A 17,708-nucleotide genomic window follows, 5' to 3' on the forward strand; every position below is an offset into this window, starting at 1 on the left:
AAGTCTTAGTACCTCCCTCTTCCCTCAACCACAAATAGACACAAGGTTTCTCCTTAATGCATTTCACCTCATTTAATGAAAGGGAAAAAGAGACAATAAAGTTTGTATTCAGGGAACTTTATTTGATAAAATGTTACAAAAGTCAGTGTGGATTTGTTGGCTCTTGCCATTTTTAACAGGAGTGATTCTTCAGTGGAGACATGGAGAAAGTTTTCATTTGGATGTTCCATAAAACAAAGTTGAAAATGGAATAAAACTGTTGCCCATGAGTGCTGCTTTGTCAAGGTCAGCAGTTACATAGGAAAATGTCAAGTTATCCCAGGTTTAGTGCACAACACGCAGCACTGAGTTTTATGTCCAAACAGAAGATTGAGGTGTCTCCAGAAAGACCCTTAAAAACAAAATATTTTAGAGAAAAACAGCTTAAGTTATGATTAAGATACTTTGGGAAGATACCCTTAGGTTTTCCCTCATCTTTTAGTTAGAACATATTTTAAACCTACTATGTACAATATTTTAACATATTCCAAACAAGCATCATAGCATTTAAGCAGACATCTCCACAGGGACATTATCCTGGCTTAGCCATAGTACGTCACCTGAAAATAAAGAAAATAACTATGCAGAACAGGCTGACACTGAAAATATTCACATTTTGGGACATCTAGTCACAGCTGGAACCTTTCTTAAGAATGTTTAGTTCTACTAGTCATCAACAAAAGGTCAAAGAATGAGTCAAGACTTTGGGGAGTCATCATGAAGAGCTAATTTTTTCCCTCAGACATTTGTGATCTTTAAGTTCATGCTGTTAACATGGGATGAGCCCCATATACAGGCCACCAAAGCCTGCATCTCCAATAGCTAACTGAGAGCAGGATCCAGTAACTTTGTTAAAGAAATATGTGGCATCCCCAAGCTTTAAATTGGCAGTGCATTCCTTTTCAAGGTTTTGCCTGGCTATCTGTTGACTAGAAAACTAAAGCAAAGTTTGTAAAAGAAATCTTAATTTGCTAGAGGTGAACTGAGATGGCCCAAAAGAGGTACATTAAAAAAATGGAAAGCAAGCTTTTCAAAGGAAAGTCTTGATTTTTTTACTCATGACTAATTCAAATGCAAACTGGTAGCCATAGGAAAATACAGCTGAGAATTTCTGGTTTATCACCTCAAAGATGTCTATGATTTCCAGTTTCCAGTACCAAATCAGTAGCAAAAGGTAAGATTTTCCTCAAAGATAAAAAGTATTTTTTCTTTAGCAAACATCACTATTAAAAAATTTCATTTTTAGATTCCAGGCAGTAAAAAGTTTTTTCTTTCTTGGAATTGTTATGTATTGCATATTTCCACTGGAAGGAGTCTTCTTCAAAAACAAGTTGTACATAAACAGGCTGCTGTGTCGAGGAGCTGAAGATCCAGAGAGCTAAAAATGGAGGGAAATGAAGGGCAATGAATCTCAGAGTAAAATAATTTAGACACAAGGATTTAAAATTACAGTGCTGATCAACATCTGTCAAGGTATCATCAATCATGCAGGATATGTCTACTGAGGACTGAGTCACTTTTTCTCCTACTCTCCCTTGGAGACTTCACTCTGTAAAACTTGGGGTGAGGGAAGACAGGAGAGGAGGGGGACAGGTTGGACTAGATGACTGGTTTAGGGCAATATTTTACCATCAGTGACCAACAAAATCAACTACCAAGGTCAAGTGAAAAGATTAAATTCTATTCTTCCTACCTGGACTCCAGGCCAAGGCTGTGGAAGACAGAAGTCCACAATAGAAAACTGATAAATTTTATCAATATACAGTCTGTTATTTTAAACTGGAAAGAGCTACTCTAAGGTCCCTACTTTCTTCTGGGGCTTTTTAAGGTGAGCTACCTGAGGAAATTCACCCACTCTGAATGAGACTGTCAATCTTGTCTTTTTAAGTTACTTAATGCACTTCTGATTTCTCTTTAAACTTTACTTAGCTTAGGAGCTAAATGGGGGAAAGAAAAAGACTCCAGCTGAAGAAAAAAAGGAATTATGAGGAATCTCAGAGATTAATATTTGGGAGAATGTAGAACAGTAAGAATAATCTGGCTCAAAGGACTCTAGCTGAATAAGAAGGAAAAAGAGAATGGCTTAAACTGAGCTTAAACTTAAGAAGGAAGAGAGAGAAGATGTAAAGGGAATTTGGTGACACAAAAGAAAAGGTGGATGGGTCTGTCAAAGTGCAGAGGTGAGAAATGTTAACTGAGAAGCAGTTAAAACAGACAAACTCTGGAGGAAGATTTTCGCAGGCAGTTGTAATAAAAGCTGCTAGCCAGACAGCCAAAGAACTAAGAATTTTGCTTCTTGAAAGTATGGAAAATAGGACACAATGACCTGTATAGAGACTGTGATTTGTTATTTGACATTCTGTCATACAAAGTAATTTATCTTTATGAATCAGATGCCACATATTTCAGGCATGGGCAGCAGTCTATCTCAGAGCTGAAATACAGGGGATAGAATGCTGAATTTGGGCAACAGCTCATAGGATAGCTTGGCTGGAACACAGAGGCAAGGAGAAATAAGGGTGAGATAAGGCCAGAGTCAAGATTTTGCCAGGTAGAGGAGTTTGTACCTTATCCTCCAGGCAGGTGACTAACCTGGACAAATCATTATTGCTTTGGAGCCTTACAAAGATTATTTTGGCAGCTATGTGGAGGGGGGATATTATGGAGGGGAAGTACTGGAAGAGAGCAACAACAATTGTCTGGGGGCAATAAGGACTCAAATTAGGGTACTGACTGTGTAAGTGAGAAGAATGGGAAGATTGTGAGAAGTGTAGAATTAAAACTTGGCAAATAATTAAATACGGGAAAGTGGGGAAGAGGAGAGAGTGAAAAGAATGACAGAATGTGAACCTGAATGATCCTTGAATCTTGTAGGAAGGGTATAAATGTTCTGTCTGGACTTGTTGATTCTGAGGTGACTGAGACATTGAGATACAAATTTTCTAGCACACAGTTGACAGTTTAGGATGCATAAAGGTAGGATGTTAAATTTTGAGAGTCATTGCTTAAGATGATAACTGACCCCAACTGAAGTAGATGAAATTACCTAGAAAAGAGAAAGAAGACCTAGAATATAGATGTGGGGATACTTATGCATAGGGGATTGAAATGATGGTTCAACAAAGGAGAAGGGGGAACGGTGAGAAGGCAGTGTTATTGAAGCAAAGGCAGGATAAATTATCCAGGTGGAAGGGAAAAATATCACCATCAAAAACTGAAGAGAGGCCAAGTAAGGAGTTAGAAAGGGTTATTGTTTTAAAAAGTTAATAGATTATTGTTGATAACCTTGAAGAGGGGAAATTTACTCAAGTGACTGGGTCAGGAGCCTGGATTACAAGAGGGTGTTGAGTGAAAGGTGAGCTAGTGAAGGTTACCAAGTTTGTTTGTTTTTTTAAAGGAATTTACCTGTAAAGGATAAATCTCTCTTGAGTTGGAAGATGAGAATTTGAAGGGGATGGAAAGTTTTATAATTTTTTTTTTAAGAGTAGAGGAGACCTAGACATGTTTATAAAAGGCAAGGCATAAATCTTAAGATCAAGGAAAATGGAAGACTGGGCAACTAGGTGGCTCAGTGGATAGAGAGCCAGGCATAGACAGAGGTGGTCCTGGGTTCAACCTGACCTCAGGCATTTCCTAGCTGCATGACCCCAGGCAAATCATTTAACCCTAACTGCCTAGCTCTTCTGCCTTAGAACTGATACTTAGTATGGAGTCTAAAACAGAAAATAAAAAGTCTTTTTTTTTAAGTTAAAAAGAGACTGAACCTGAGAGAGGAAAAGTGAATGATCAAAAGGGGTAAAGCACCTGGAGAAATAGGATCAAAGGCAAAAGTTGAGAAGCTTTGGCAAGAAGGACAACTTCTTAAAGATTGACATTTGTGAATTTTAAAACTACTCCACCCTACTCAGACCATACTGTAGAAGATTTGATTTAGCTATCTCCTAATTGTAACAATGAAAACACTCTCTTTAACAGAATCAGGAATGCCTTGTAGTACTTTACATTACTCCAACCTACTTAGACATACTTTAGGGGAAGATAAAGTTGTAATCTCCTAGCAATCTCCTAATTGAACAATGAAGGTACTAAGTTCTCACCTTATAGTAAGTCTATTTTTAGACCTTAATACAAAAAGGTGTTAAGTAACTATAAAGGTTAAATTAATCACAAAAAGGTCAAATAACTAAAAAAAGGTGAACTTAACAAAGAAGTATGAAGTAGCTCAAAAGATATAAACTAATCAAAGAAGATGAGAACTAAAAGTATGGCCAGTCCTGGAGAAAGCCTTTGATGTGATTGGTAGATGTGAAAATTTAAAGATGGAGACACAAGGGTGAAAGGTCTATATATTTGGGATTTTTTCGTCTCTCAAAAACTCTTTACCCAGAGATTTGGATCTGGCTTTTCACTTCCTGTGAGCAGCCAGGGTGCCAGTTCAATCCTGGAACTCAGCCTGGAGGAGCTCACTCAGACAGCTTCTTTGAGCTGGTCACGTGGTGAGTGATAAGACTAACTTCCCTTTCCCTTAGGCTCAAGGAGGCCCCTTTGACCAAGGCCTTTAACTCCTGCCTGGATCCGCCTGAGCTGGAGCAGTTTAAATTAACTCTTTCTTCTCTCTCTCTCTCTTCCTTATTTCCTTCTCACTATATTAATTAAAATCACCACAATTTCCAGCTGACTTGGGTATTTTATTATTTGGGATTTTCCCTGGCGACCAATTAATTTAGATTTTAAGTCACAATACTAAAATTATCTTTACACATATATGTAGAAGGAGAGGGAGAAAGTAGAGAGTATTCACAGGAGACTCTTGAGAAAGAATATTTATAGTACATGTGTAGTAGAGGGTTGGGGAGGTGCAATGGTTGAAGAAATAAAGTAAATTTGGAAGAGCAGCTGCTCAGGTAGTAGTAGATGAGACAGTACAGATCATATAGGTGGATTTCCTGACCAATGCAAATTTCCCACAAATAGTCATCCATTTTATGCCTAAATGCTTTTACAGATGGGAAATGCAGTATATCACAAGCTGGCCAACTATACTGTCAGACAGCTGTTAGGACATTTGTCTTTATATTCAGGCAAAATCATTCCTCCTTCCCTACTCCCCCTTTAGAGCTATTCTTTCTCCTTTTCAGGGCCACAAAGGAGATTACAGGTTTCCTGGATAGTATCTGATACTAGTAAGCAAAAGCAATGTTGGCCATCACCAGTACTGAGGGGTTTAGGGAAAGGGGGTAGGCATTAGTAAGAAGTAACAATTACATGGGGAGGTTGAGCTAAGTCTGGCAGAACATAAAGAAGCAACAATAAGGCAATTCAGGTGGACTTCAAGGCCATGCTACTATGAGAGAAAAAGTAATGGATAAAAGATTGGAGTCATGAGCTTAGCAGGTGGAAAAGGGGCACAGGGGCTTTGGTGGTCCCTGGCAATCCAGTTAGCATAAATGGAATGTATAATACTGCCTACGCCTATCAGGAATCAGTAAAGGCTCATTCATGGTCAATAGGGTGCAGCCAATTTAAAGCTAAAGAAGGTAAAGCAGACTCTTTTACTATATTTTTGTAGCCAAGCAATGCAGACTGTTACCATGAATAGAATTGCAAAAACTTACTGTGTAGTGGGGTGTAAATGCTCAGGGTTCACTCTTCCATGAAACACAAACAAAAGGGCAAAATGGAGCAAATAAACCATCAGTATCACAGGAATTAGATTTGGAAAGTACCATCAGAGAATGCATCACTCTCATTTTGTAGATCAAGAAAAGAAGGACTTGAGAAGGAAGGTAAGAAGCTCGTTCACAGTCACAAAGAAGGATAGGAATGTAAGGCACTTGACTCTAAATTCAGGGTTCCTTTGAGTGCTAAGGCATTTGGTATGGTGAAAAGAGGCTTGGAGTCTGGAGATATGGGTTAAAAATCAATTCCAAAATCTACTAGTCATTTATCTTTGGTCAAGCCACTTTAGTTCCATGCCTATTTCCTCATCTGTAAAGAGGGGATAATATACTCCCAACTACTTACCTAACCTTATGGGGTTGTTGTGAGGAAAAGTTCTTATAAACATTAGAGTGTGAGTTATTATTATTATTGTTATTACTGTTACCTATTCAGATCTTGCCAGTTTCAGGAAAATAACTAGAATAGGTTTTATGGAAAAAGATGTATAATAAGCTAAAGCTTGGCCAGATAATAGGCTCATAAGGATTTGTCCAAGCTCTGTCAAGGGTCTATTTTATATTTTCTTTAGCATTAAGATTAAAATGCATTATCTCAGTTTCACAATAATCCAAATAAAAATAATATAAAATATACAAACACTAAAAAAACAGGTATTATATAAATGTGGAATAAAACAAACATATTTCCCTGTGATGTTTTCTTTGACTCTGGGGATGACTGAATCAGGGTAAATTATTCTGATCTTTTCAGGGTAATGAGAGTCCTGTATTTAAAAAAAATGCCCTTGGTTCTTCCTGGGGGTGAGGGAGGAGTAAAGAAGAAGTAGTAGTTATGTCGCTTAAGTATTTTAGTTTAAAATGGTTGTATTGCTACAAGCCCTTCCATCCTTGCTTTGAGAGGCTTGCTTGTCTTAAAACTGAGATCAGAAATTCAGACCATCATGCTCTATCTATCCAAAGGGTATACAATTTATTCTTGTATGGGACACACTTTGGCATCCAGGAAGTCTAATTAAAAATTAATTAAGAAAAATTACATGTCATTCAATCTGGAGTTAGATTTCTTTTTTGATTATATAGAAGAATCTTTTAATACTCAGTTGATAATACAATGGGACTGTTCATCTGCTATCTCTATATCTCTATAACTTGCGGAAAAAAATAGTCATCACAAATAGTTTGGACATTCATTTGCCTAAATACAAGTGGTTAGACCAGATAACCTTATTTCTTTCTTGTTCCATAATTCTACAAAGGCATTCTGATTAGGAAAATGAGTAATTTGCCTTCAATATACTTCTTATCTTATTCTGATGTGTTATATGCATATTAGGTTCCTTAAAAATGCACTTGTGTCCAATATAAAGAGAAATAAAAGGCAAAGAGGAAAGCGGAGTACCAGTACAAACTGGGGGTGTGGGGGAAGGTTAACTTTGATTCAGGGGTGACAGGCCTGTGAATCTAAGGATTCTCAAAAAATCCTTAGTGTCTCAGGGGACCAGGAAGGGAAAAGGGCTTGGTGCTTCACATTGGAGTTCAATATTCAGGGAAGGTATGGTAAGTAGTGTATGGTGAAAGCCTTGAGACAAGGCAAGACCTCCTGTACTGGTTCCAAGAGGGGCTGGTACCTTAGGAAGCTACATGAGAATTAATAAGGTCTAAAATTGAGGGTTGGATCCTTATTGTCATCACATATCATCATGAAGAAGGGAGATTTAAGTTTGTTTCTTATGCATTGTGGGAGGAGGGGCACCTTGGTAAGAAGTTATCAGAAGACAGTTATCAGCTCAAGGAAGAAATCAGTCTTGCCCTTGGAAGCCAAGGGCGAGAGGATTAATTATTTGCTGCCTAAGAGGTTCTTTTTACTTGCCTGCTGTTTGCATTGGTTAAATTTCCCTGAGTAGTGACAAAATCTTTACTTTTGTCTATTTATTAAGTCAATAGCTTGTTTAAACAAGTTGAGTCAGAGCTGCTCATAAATAGTATTGCCAATTACACAACATTTTCTCCCATTAATCTTTTCTTTAAAAAAAAAATTTTTTTTGGCCATTTTTGTAACCAGTTGATGAACTGACTATAGAAACTGGAATTTCCAGGACAGGTTCTATGTGAGATAATTGGGTAAAAGACCCTATTCTATTGAGAATATCTATGGCTGGAAAAGGTGGTAGATCACATGGTAGGTCTGAATAGACAGACACCTCAAGAGTGGCACATTGGTAATCTCCAGAGCAGAATTATAACTAGGAATTAGTGCTCCAGAGTAAATTCAGTAAACATTAGGGGCAAGGGAGAAGGTACGGTGGGACAGGCTACCCTGGTTGGGTACAGTGAAGTTATATGGGAGGGGAGGAGAAGCCTAAAGTCTTACTCTAATACTGGTTCATTCTTGAGAGAGAGCAGAGGAAGTAGCAGGAAAACATGACAGAGAGGGAAGGGGCAGATGACTCTAAGGAAAGGTGTAGGATCTTATGGTACAATTCTCCTTGGGAAGGAAGAAGAGGTGGTGATGAAAAAGACGCACAGAAAACAGTGCGTCCCAGCTAGGTGTAATACTGCTGGGCAATTCCTAGGAGGAGGAAGCAGTCAAGGGGTCCATAGAGAAAGTGAGATTCTCTTGCATTCTGGTTCAAGAGATGGGACTATTATGGTGCACTTGCAGAAGGCACCCTTAGGGAGGAGATAGTAGCATATTGCAAGGTAGCAGGCTGGGAGTACAGCAGCAGGAGAGGTTCATCATGGAAAAAGGCAGGCTCTAGGAAAAAGATGCAACCTTTGTGATACTGAACAACTTACAGTGAACCTTGAGGCATTGGACCAGTAAGAGGGAAAGAACTTCTATGCCATTTTGGGTCCCTGGTTCAAAGTCGATTATCTCATGCTAGTTATGGATTCTGCCCTTGAAACTCAAACTAACAAAAGGACAGTGTGCCACAGAAAGGCTTTATGAAGGACAATGAGATTACATGGACAACAACTGCACAGGATGAAATTGCATGAGAGGACTGTGGTCTATGTCAAAGGAATATTCATATTGAGGAAATCACTGATCCAAGACTTTCCTAAAAAAATCAAAGCTAGCCAACTATGGAATAGGTCATCAGATGGTAAATTTCAAGGCACTGAAAAAGTTTACATTGAGGCTGGCTGACTACTAGATGAAGTTACAGTAGGAATTCTTGATTCAAGTTGGAATCGATGACCACTATAAGTCCTTTCCAGCTCTGAAAGTTGAATAATTCTGACTCTTACCTTGGTTTGAATTAGTGCCTTGCAATTATTAAGATTAAAGCCATTTACTTCTGTTAACTCTTCAGTCTCTTTCAGGTTAGAATCTTCCAGAACATGATTCTTATCTCCTGAAAGATCCTAAGAAGATAAAAAGTCATCAAATTGCTAATCAGTAAATATCTTGAATGGTATATCTGACTTAATAATTTAGTAGATATTTATATAGACTTTAGGGTTTACAAAGTGCGTTATATTCATTACCTCATTCGAACCTCACAATTCTTTGAGGTATGTGTTATTAATCCCATCCTAAAGAAGAGGAAACTGAGGTTCAAAAAGTTTAAGTAACTTGTAGGAAGTATTCAAGGTGAGATCTGAACCAGGTCTTTCCTGACTCCAAGTTGATTATTTACAATTCCATGTTGTTTCTCATTGTTCAACAAGCATTTATTAAGCATATATTTAGAGGGACTGCTAGGAGACACAGTAGATAAAGCATCAGCCTGAAGTCAGGAGGACGTGGGGTCAAAACTGGCCTCAGACACTTATTCCTAGCTTTGTGATCCCAGGCAACAGGCAAGTCATTTAACCCCACTTGCCTAGTCCTTGTCTTTCTGTCTCAGAATTGTTACCTGGTCAGGAAGTAAGGATTTAAAAAAAGGGGGAAAAAAAAGCACACACTGTGTGCCAGGCTCAATGCTGGGAAACTGAGAAATGAACCAATTTTCTTTTTATTCTTTTAGAATACCTCTTTAGCTTCCTAATGAAAGGTATATTATAAACATAATATAGGGTCATAATATTAACATAAGATAGTAAACAACCATTCATTTAATGCTCATTTACTCTGTGTCTTCTCTGTGCCATGCCTATTTTTTTAAAACCCTTACCTCCTGTCTCTAGGCCTGGCTCTCAGTCCACTGAGCAACCTAGCTTCTCCCTGTGCTATGCCTTCTTTACAGAAAAGAAAAATCCATGGATGAGATTATCAAAGCAAGAATAAACCAATGGTGATAAATAACAATCCTGTATGTAAAAATCTGTACTTTTTATAATATTCTAAGAACTTATGAATGTACATGAAGACTCAAAACTATACTTTTAGGAGGTTGGAAAAGATGATGGGATTTTAAAAGTAGGCCTTGGAAAAAATAAGCTTTCCTTGATTTATTCCATTTTAATCTGTAGTAAATTATAATAGCTTACATTTATATGTGTTTTAAAATACTGTGAAACATTTGACATTATACTCAGTTCTGTTATAATATTTAAAAAATTCAAATCTGTTTCAATTCATCTGATAAAGTAGAAAATAGGCTGAGTTTAACTCAAACTTTGAGCTTGCACCACTTTACATTAACTCACAAGCCTCAACCCTTCCGATGCCCACTTCCAGAAGCAGACTTTTAGGACTTTGTTGCAGGAGTTGCTGTAGGCAGAGAAGGGCTGGTTCTTACCACCTCCACCAGCCATAGTCTCCAGCTCTGGAGTTTCAGCCTGCCCAATGTTTGCCTTCAGCCCTGGCACAGGGCTAAAACCTGGCAAGGAAGCAGCCTGAGGCTGCACCTGTGATCAGCATTTATTGTGGTACTCATATATTTCTTAACCATTTAACATGTATAAAACTGGGCTACTATTTCTATTAGGTTCTTAGTTATTTTTAATGTGTGACTGACAAAGTTTCTGAGAGATGTGCCCCTAATTTCACTTTTTCCATAAGCTGTGTTTTTCATTGTGCAATTTTGCATAGCTCAGTTTTTTGGAAGCTCATATATCTTGTTATAGAAGAACTAACTGTATTTTGATCCTTATAACAATCCTATGAAGCAGCTGATTTTAATATCCCTTTTTACAGGTGAAGAAACTGAGGCCTAGAAGTTGTGACTTGACCAGTGTTACACAACAGTTTAAAAGGATAGATTTCTTTTTAATACTGGTGTTTCCTAGTTTATTTAATAAAACAATGCATTTGTTATCAATTAGAAATTCCTACATGCTCCTGTTTTTAAAAAAACAACAACAGGTAATTTATAGATATTACCAGAGAAAACCCAAGTGTAACAACACTAGAAGAAAACATGACAATTTATACTTGCTAGACTGATACAATCTTTCATATTTCTATGGTGCTTTTAAATTTTCACAAGTATTTTCAAATCTATGATTTCATTTTAGTATTAATAACCATCTATTAAAGGTAGAGCAAGTATTATTCTACATGATAGATAAGAAAAACTAGGGAAATTTAGTGATTTGAACATGGTGGGGAGCTACATGAAACAATGGATTGAGCACTGGAGCCTGGAGTCAGAAAGACTCCTGAGTTCAAATCTGGCCTCAGACACTTACTAGCTTTGTGACCCTGGGCAAATCACTTGACACTGTCTCAATTCCTCATCTATAAAATGAACTGGAGAAGGAAATAGCAAATTACTCCATTATCTTTGCCAAGACTTGATACTAAGACAGAAGGGTTTAAAAAAAGGAATACTGAGACTACTATATATATATGCGCATGTATATATATACATATAGCAAGGCAGGCTTCTAAAACTATAGATAAAAATAAATTGTTTGAAAAAGATTTTGTTTCTCAATGCTTGTAACTTAAAACCTATTTAAATAAACCAGCTGAGTTTGAGCCAATCTGACCAGGTGGTTAATGACTAGTAATGAGGCTAAAATGGCAGCTGATTCCTTACAGACCAATTAGTTTTGCTAAGAGAAAGAAACTCTGCCTGCACCCCTAATCTCTCACCACAAGTTTGACAAATGTGTACCACAAGCAGCAATGATAACTAAAGCAGAATATGTAGATGTCTGAGTATAACCTCACCCCACTCTTTTCCCCTTCCTCAGACAAACAATACAAAGGTCTTATGATGGCTCAGTGGTATCATTTTAGTTAAAAGTATTAAATACTTTACTTTTTGAGCAGCATCTATTCCAAGAACAAGTAAGAAATTGTCTTGGCAATGAGATTTACTCCAGAGGCATCTTGAAGTAGATGTGCTATCTTCATCTTGGAGAATCCTCCAGAGTTTTTGGGACTCAGAGCTGAAAAACAAATGCCATCACTTAAATATTATCCAGAAAGCTTTCAGACTAAATCCCTGAAGTGATACTCCAACACATAGAAATTATAGCATTACAAGTTCAAAAAAAAATTTTAGTTAAAAAAGGCCACCTTTGAAATAACATATAGGGGGCAGCTGGGTGGCTCAGTGGATTGGTTCAAATCTGACCTCAGACACTTCCCAGCTGTGTGACACTGGGCAAGTCACTTGACCCCCATTGCCTAGCCCTTACTGCTCTTCTGCCTTGAAACCAATACACAGTATTGATTCCAAGACAGAAGGTAAGGGTTTAAAAAAAATAACATGTAGTCCAATCCCTTTATTTTACAAATGGCATAACTGAGGCCTAAAGAGATTGTCTTTGGTACCAGATTATAAGTAGCAGAACCAGGATGTGAACCCAAGTCTTTTAAAAAAATTTAATTTAATTTAAAATTAATTAATTAATTTAGAATATTTTTCCATGGTTACATGATTCATGGTATTTCCCATCCCTCTTTCCCTCCCCCATCTCAAAGCTAACAGGCAATTCCACTGTGTTATAGATGTATCACTTGAACCCAAGTTTTAAGACTCTAATCAGCATTCTTTCCACTGCACCAGGGTCCTAGGTCTAAACTGGTTGAGGGAATTACCTCACTTGCATAGCTCTTAGGAAACAGAGTGCCCTACTCAACCATTGAGTGGTTTGCATTTGGGGGTCAGCTAGCATTTAAAAAAATAAATCACCCATGCCAGTAAAGAATGCTTTGTGCTGGGGGCAGCTGGGTAGCTCAGTGGATTGAGAGTCAGGCCTAGAGACGGGAGGTCCTCGGGTTCAAATCTGGCCTCAGACACTTCCCAGCTGTGTGACCCTGGGCAAGTCACTTGACCCCCATTGCCTAGCCCTTACTGCTCTTCTGCCTTGAAACCAATACACAGTATTGATTCCAAGACAGAAGGTAAGGGTTTAAAAAAAATAACATGTAGTCCAATCCCTTTATTTTACAAATGGCATAACTGAGGCCTAAAGAGATTGTCTTTGGTACCAGATTATAAGTAGCAGAACCAGGATGTGAACCCAAGTCTTTTAAAAAAATTTAATTTAATTTAAAATTAATTAATTAATTTAGAATATTTTTCCATGGTTACATGATTCATGGTATTTCCCATCCCTCTTTCCCTCCCCCATCTCAAAGCTAACAGGCAATTCCACTGTGTTATAGATGTATCACTTGAACCCAAGTTTTAAGACTCTAATCAGCATTCTTTCCACTGCACCAGGGTCCTAGGTCTAAACTGGTTGAGGGAATTACCTCACTTGCATAGCTCTTAGGAAACAGAGTGCCCTACTCAACCATTGAGTGGTTTGCATTTGGGGGTCAGCTAGCATTTAAAAAAATAAATCACCCATGCCAGTAAAGAATGCTTTGTGCTGGGGGCAGCTGGGTAGCTCAGTGGATTGAGAGTCAGGCCTAGAGACGGGAGGTCCTCGGGTTCAAATCTGGCCTCAGACACTTCCCAGCTGTGTGACCCTGGGCAAGTCACTTGACCCCCATTGCCTAGCCCTTACCACTCTTCTGCCTTGGAGCCAATACATAGTATTGACTCCAAGACGGAAGGTAAGGGTTTAAAAAAAAAAAAGAATGCTTTGTGCTACTGTAATCTTTCATATTAACTTTATCACTACCTGGCAAAAGGATTAGCCCATACATTTCCCATGATATTGCTTCTGAAAATCCCTTCAACATTATCTACAGAACATATCTACTACTTTTTGCTGGAGCTGCCCTTTAGAAGCATCCCAAGATTTAGTTTACAGATGCCCACTTGTGTTCAATACCGGATGATGCCACTACCAAGGTACTTCAAAGTCTTTCCTCCTATTTGCATTCACCCACCCCCTGCTGAGGACACACTCTGGCCCTAGAGTAGTAGCTATTACTCTGGTGAGGACTGGATCTGACCTGAAATGGTATCAGATTTAAAGTGCCTAAGACGTTTGGTAAACAGCTTTAAGATTTTGATCTAGCTTTTCAGCAAGCTTATGGGAAATCTGTTCTAGCAGACCAAAGAAAGGGAAGGAAGCTAAACTAACCAGAGCTGACCTGTACTTGCCTTCTCTAAGATTTAATCCAACTTCTTTTTTGCTATTATATAATCAAATCCATCCTAGTGAAATCTACAAAGTTTTTCTTTCAGCTTCTTTCAGATCATATGCATAGGAACAAGTTACTTAGCTTAACAGAGTTCACCAATGGTGCTTAGCATTAACAGGATTTCATAAATCAGAAGCCAGGTACATCTAACCGTACAAGACAGTGAACAAAGTTCGAAAAAAATTATGTGATTAAGTGAATAGGAACATAGACACAAACAAGGAAGATGTTTGATAAAAGTCATTCCAGTAAGCTAATAAGCATTTTTAGTTCACTTCTGGGAGTTCTGCTTACAGAAAACATGGCTCTGTTTTATACTAGTCAGTACCTTATTATTTGGGTAAGAATGAAATAAAATAACCAACAAATATTTATCAAATGCCTGTTCTGTAGAAGGTCTTGCAACTAGCCAATTTGTGGTTTGACTAAGATTTTGGGGCTTCCTTTTCTACTTTGTTGTGAGTCTTTTGGCCTTTGATTATTCCTCAGAACATTTAATAAGAGGAGAAAAAAATTGAATAAAAGGCAGGTTAATTTTGTATGTACATTGGAGACTACTGAACAGAAGGAGCTGTGGGGATTATATAGTTAATCCTTGCTTAATAAACTTTTTAAAACTGAAATGACCTATAGATTAAAACTTTCTAGACTACCCCTGGCACCAACTGTACTTCTTAAATGGAAGGAAATAATCATCTGCCCCCCTAAAGTGAATAAGGAATAGAAAAGGTTTCAAAACAAATTTCAAATTTTTTACAAATCTCATTTTTCTAGTTTTAAAAAAAAATTAAATAAGTTAAATGTCTAATTTTAATATAAATTACCATAATTGCTTCTTTACAGATTTGCAGCTAGTATTTTCTTCATTATGTTTTTCTAGAAAATGGCGTAAGGTGCAAATATCCTCAGTCATTTGTTGCACTGGAACTTCTTGAAAGACAAGCTTAAAAATATTCTCATAGCTGAGACTGGCCTGAAAAAAAATTTCAAAAATCAAACCAGGAGTCTTTTTAGGAAAACTATGCCAAAGTAAAGAAATATATACATATTACTTTTGCTACTGGCTGTTCTAAATTGTAAAACTTTGAAGACACAAAATTACTAGTAAGCATTTTAATTATTAAAATCCCTTAAATAAATATTTATTATCAAGCTCCAGAGAACCTAGTTTGCTTCAAGTAAATTAGTTTAGAAAGAATAGAATGTTTTCTTTTTCATTTAAAAATACTGTGTCTTATCCTCCCCCAGCCCCTCTTCTTTATTTATTAGGTGAAGGGAAGATTGGAAGAGAGGAAAAAGAGAAGAGATTAAAGTCAGTGGAGAGACAGTAGAGAAAGCGAAGAGCAGGTAAGAAGGAGAAGAAAGAGGGGAGAAGAAAGAAGAGGCATTAAGTCATAGAAGGGTAGGGCGAATTTAACTTTGGAGCAAAAAAGAAGAAGTTATCAAGGGTGGTGGGGGGGAAGAAGCTACAAGACAAAGGTAAAGAAACATCAATTAAATGGGACTACAGAAAGTCAAGGCATTCATGTGCAAATATTTGACCTTTGACCTTTTTGGGGGGGGGGGCAGAATTCATCACTGGTGTTTCCACCGTGAAAACTCGGCTTTTTGCCGATCAGAGGGTTACTGGAGATTCCTAATCTTACAACCTATTTTCTAGAGAGATTTTCCAAGTTGCCGTCAATGACAGAGGGAACTGTAGAGATTCAGCAGCCAGATCTGGCCAGCACATGCCAGGCAGCCGGTCAGAGAAGCTCAGAGCAGGAAGTGATTTTTGACCGCGGTTCAACCTCCCTCGGGGAACAGGAATCTTTTCCACTGCATCCCGGGCCTAGAAGTCATCCAACCTCCGCTGAAATCCCTCCAATTGTCATGTATAAACCAGGAGCATCTAAACGGGCGAAGTTCGAAAGAAATACCTGATTAGGTGAAACAGCAGCAGTTTCGCTCATCCTGGTTAAACTATCAGCCTGCAGACAGCCACAAGAGTTTGAGCCACAGGCATTTAAATCCGCATCGCTTTCCCGTGTTCCCGGCGCTGCCCAACGCTCCAGCATTTCCAGGGTGCTGAAAGTGTCAGACTTGTCAGAAGTCTCGCTGAAGCCTTCAAAGTCACCCCAAGAGCTGTTGTGTTCTACGGAACACGAGCAGCCGCCGTCAGATACGCCAGCTTCCCCTGCAGCAGTGGGACCAGCAGCATTTCTGCCTTTGCTTTCCAACCGTGGCAAAGCAGAGTTGTCTATTTTCACCAGCTCCTCATCACAGTCCCTGCTCCCAGCTACAGAATTTTCGCCCTCTCCTTCGGAGGGATCGGTGACAGCAGCATTTTCCGCCGCTTCCACCAGGTCCCCGAGCAAGGCCACCCCGGCAATCTCCAGTCCACGGGGATTTCTTGGCGCTGGGCGCTGGTCCTGCATTTTCAGCTAGGGAATCTTCGGGGGAAATGTCAAACAAACAACAACTCCGCGGCCAAGGAGCAGTTAGTGGTGCAGGTCCAGGGGGGCCATTCACTTCTTCCTTTGCCTCGAAGGAAGGAGACAATGATGACTGAGCTCGGTCGCTACCCACCTCTGGGAGCCCGGCCTTTCCATTCAGGGACCTGCCTGAGGGTACTCTCCCAATGTGGCCACAAAGCTGGCAAAGGAGACACACGCAGAATTAGACCCAGGGAGACAAAGCGACTCTGGGGGCGGAGAATGCGGGGCGGGGGAGGGAACCCAGAGTCGGGAGAGTGGGAGAAGGATGGGGGAGCGCTTTTTTTTTTCAGATTTAAATCTTAATCACTCCAGAGCCTTGAATTCGAATTTTGACACGGAGATTGCCTGTGTGTCCTTGGGCAAGTCCTTTCCTCGCCCCAGGGCCTCAGTTTCCCCAGCGGTAAAATAAAGGGGCTGATGTTTTGGGGTTCTGCCTCGGAGGGGGTCGGGTTTTCCCGGTTCTGCAGACCCAGCGGCTTGTGGGGAAACGCTTCAAAGGAGGGGAGATGGAGGGGGCCCCCGAGGACCCCGAGGTGCTGAGGCCCCTGGGGCCCGCGCCCCCCACGCGCCCTCCCACCCCTTCGTTAACGGTCCCCCAACGGCCGTTACCAACTGTCGCGGGCTGTGCCGTCGCTCCGGGTCCGCCAACAGCCCTGGCCAGCGGGAGAGCCGGGCCGGGCCGGGCCGGGCTGGAATGGATACTTGGAGGGCCGGCCCCGCGCCCGCTGCCCCGGAGATGGAGCGCGGCGGCCCCGCGGACTCCCCGGCCCGGCCCGATGGAGGGTAGGCGCTGTCCCGGCTCCGGATGACGTCACGCCGTCACCTCCGTGAAGGCAACTGACGTCTGCGGGTCGAGGAGGCGCCGCCCCAGGAGCGAGAGGTTGGGGGAAGTGTTGGAGGAGAAGGAAACTGCGCATGCGGACAGGTGACGTTCGCCACGTTCTTTGCTTCTCTACTTCTTAGCAGTATGTTGAAGCTCTGCAAGACCCCATTTTGAGCTGCGAAGCAGCATTTATTTAGTACTGTAAGGACATATGTTAGCTCATTTGATCTTCACAACAACCC

At 39.8% G+C, this 17,708-nt stretch overlaps 1 protein-coding gene across 4 annotated transcripts; it reads right to left on the minus strand.

The window, feature by feature from the left end:
- Positions 1 to 101: 101 nt before the first annotated feature.
- CLBA1 (clathrin binding box of aftiphilin containing 1) lies at positions 102 to 17,477 on the minus strand. Of its 4 annotated transcripts, none has more exons than XR_457586.3 (6): positions 16,086 to 16,583; positions 14,991 to 15,139; positions 11,879 to 12,008; positions 8,973 to 9,089; positions 1,163 to 1,417; positions 102 to 391 (listed from the first exon to the last, which is right to left on the minus strand). XR_457586.3 is itself a non-coding variant. In XM_007473458.3 (6 exons), the coding sequence occupies exons 1-5, from the start codon at positions 16,581 to 16,583 to the stop codon at positions 5,676 to 5,678; spliced, it is 906 nt and encodes a 301-aa protein (XP_007473520.1). In that variant the 3' UTR covers positions 1,279 to 1,417; positions 5,655 to 5,675. The 4 variants fall into 4 exon arrangements, 3 of the variants coding, with proteins under 3 accessions (XP_056667146.1, XP_007473519.1, XP_007473520.1); XM_007473458.3 differs by lacking the exon at positions 102 to 391 and adding an exon at positions 5,655 to 5,687 and having other exon boundaries at positions 1,279 to 1,417; XM_056811168.1 differs by having other exon boundaries at positions 102 to 1,417; positions 16,086 to 17,477.
- Between the last annotated feature and the right edge of the window lie 231 nt (positions 17,478 to 17,708).

The sequence above is a fragment of the Monodelphis domestica genome, chromosome 1 (genome assembly GCF_027887165.1).
Source record: "Monodelphis domestica isolate mMonDom1 chromosome 1, mMonDom1.pri, whole genome shotgun sequence".
Taxonomy (NCBI): Eukaryota; Metazoa; Chordata; class Mammalia; order Didelphimorphia; family Didelphidae; genus Monodelphis; species Monodelphis domestica.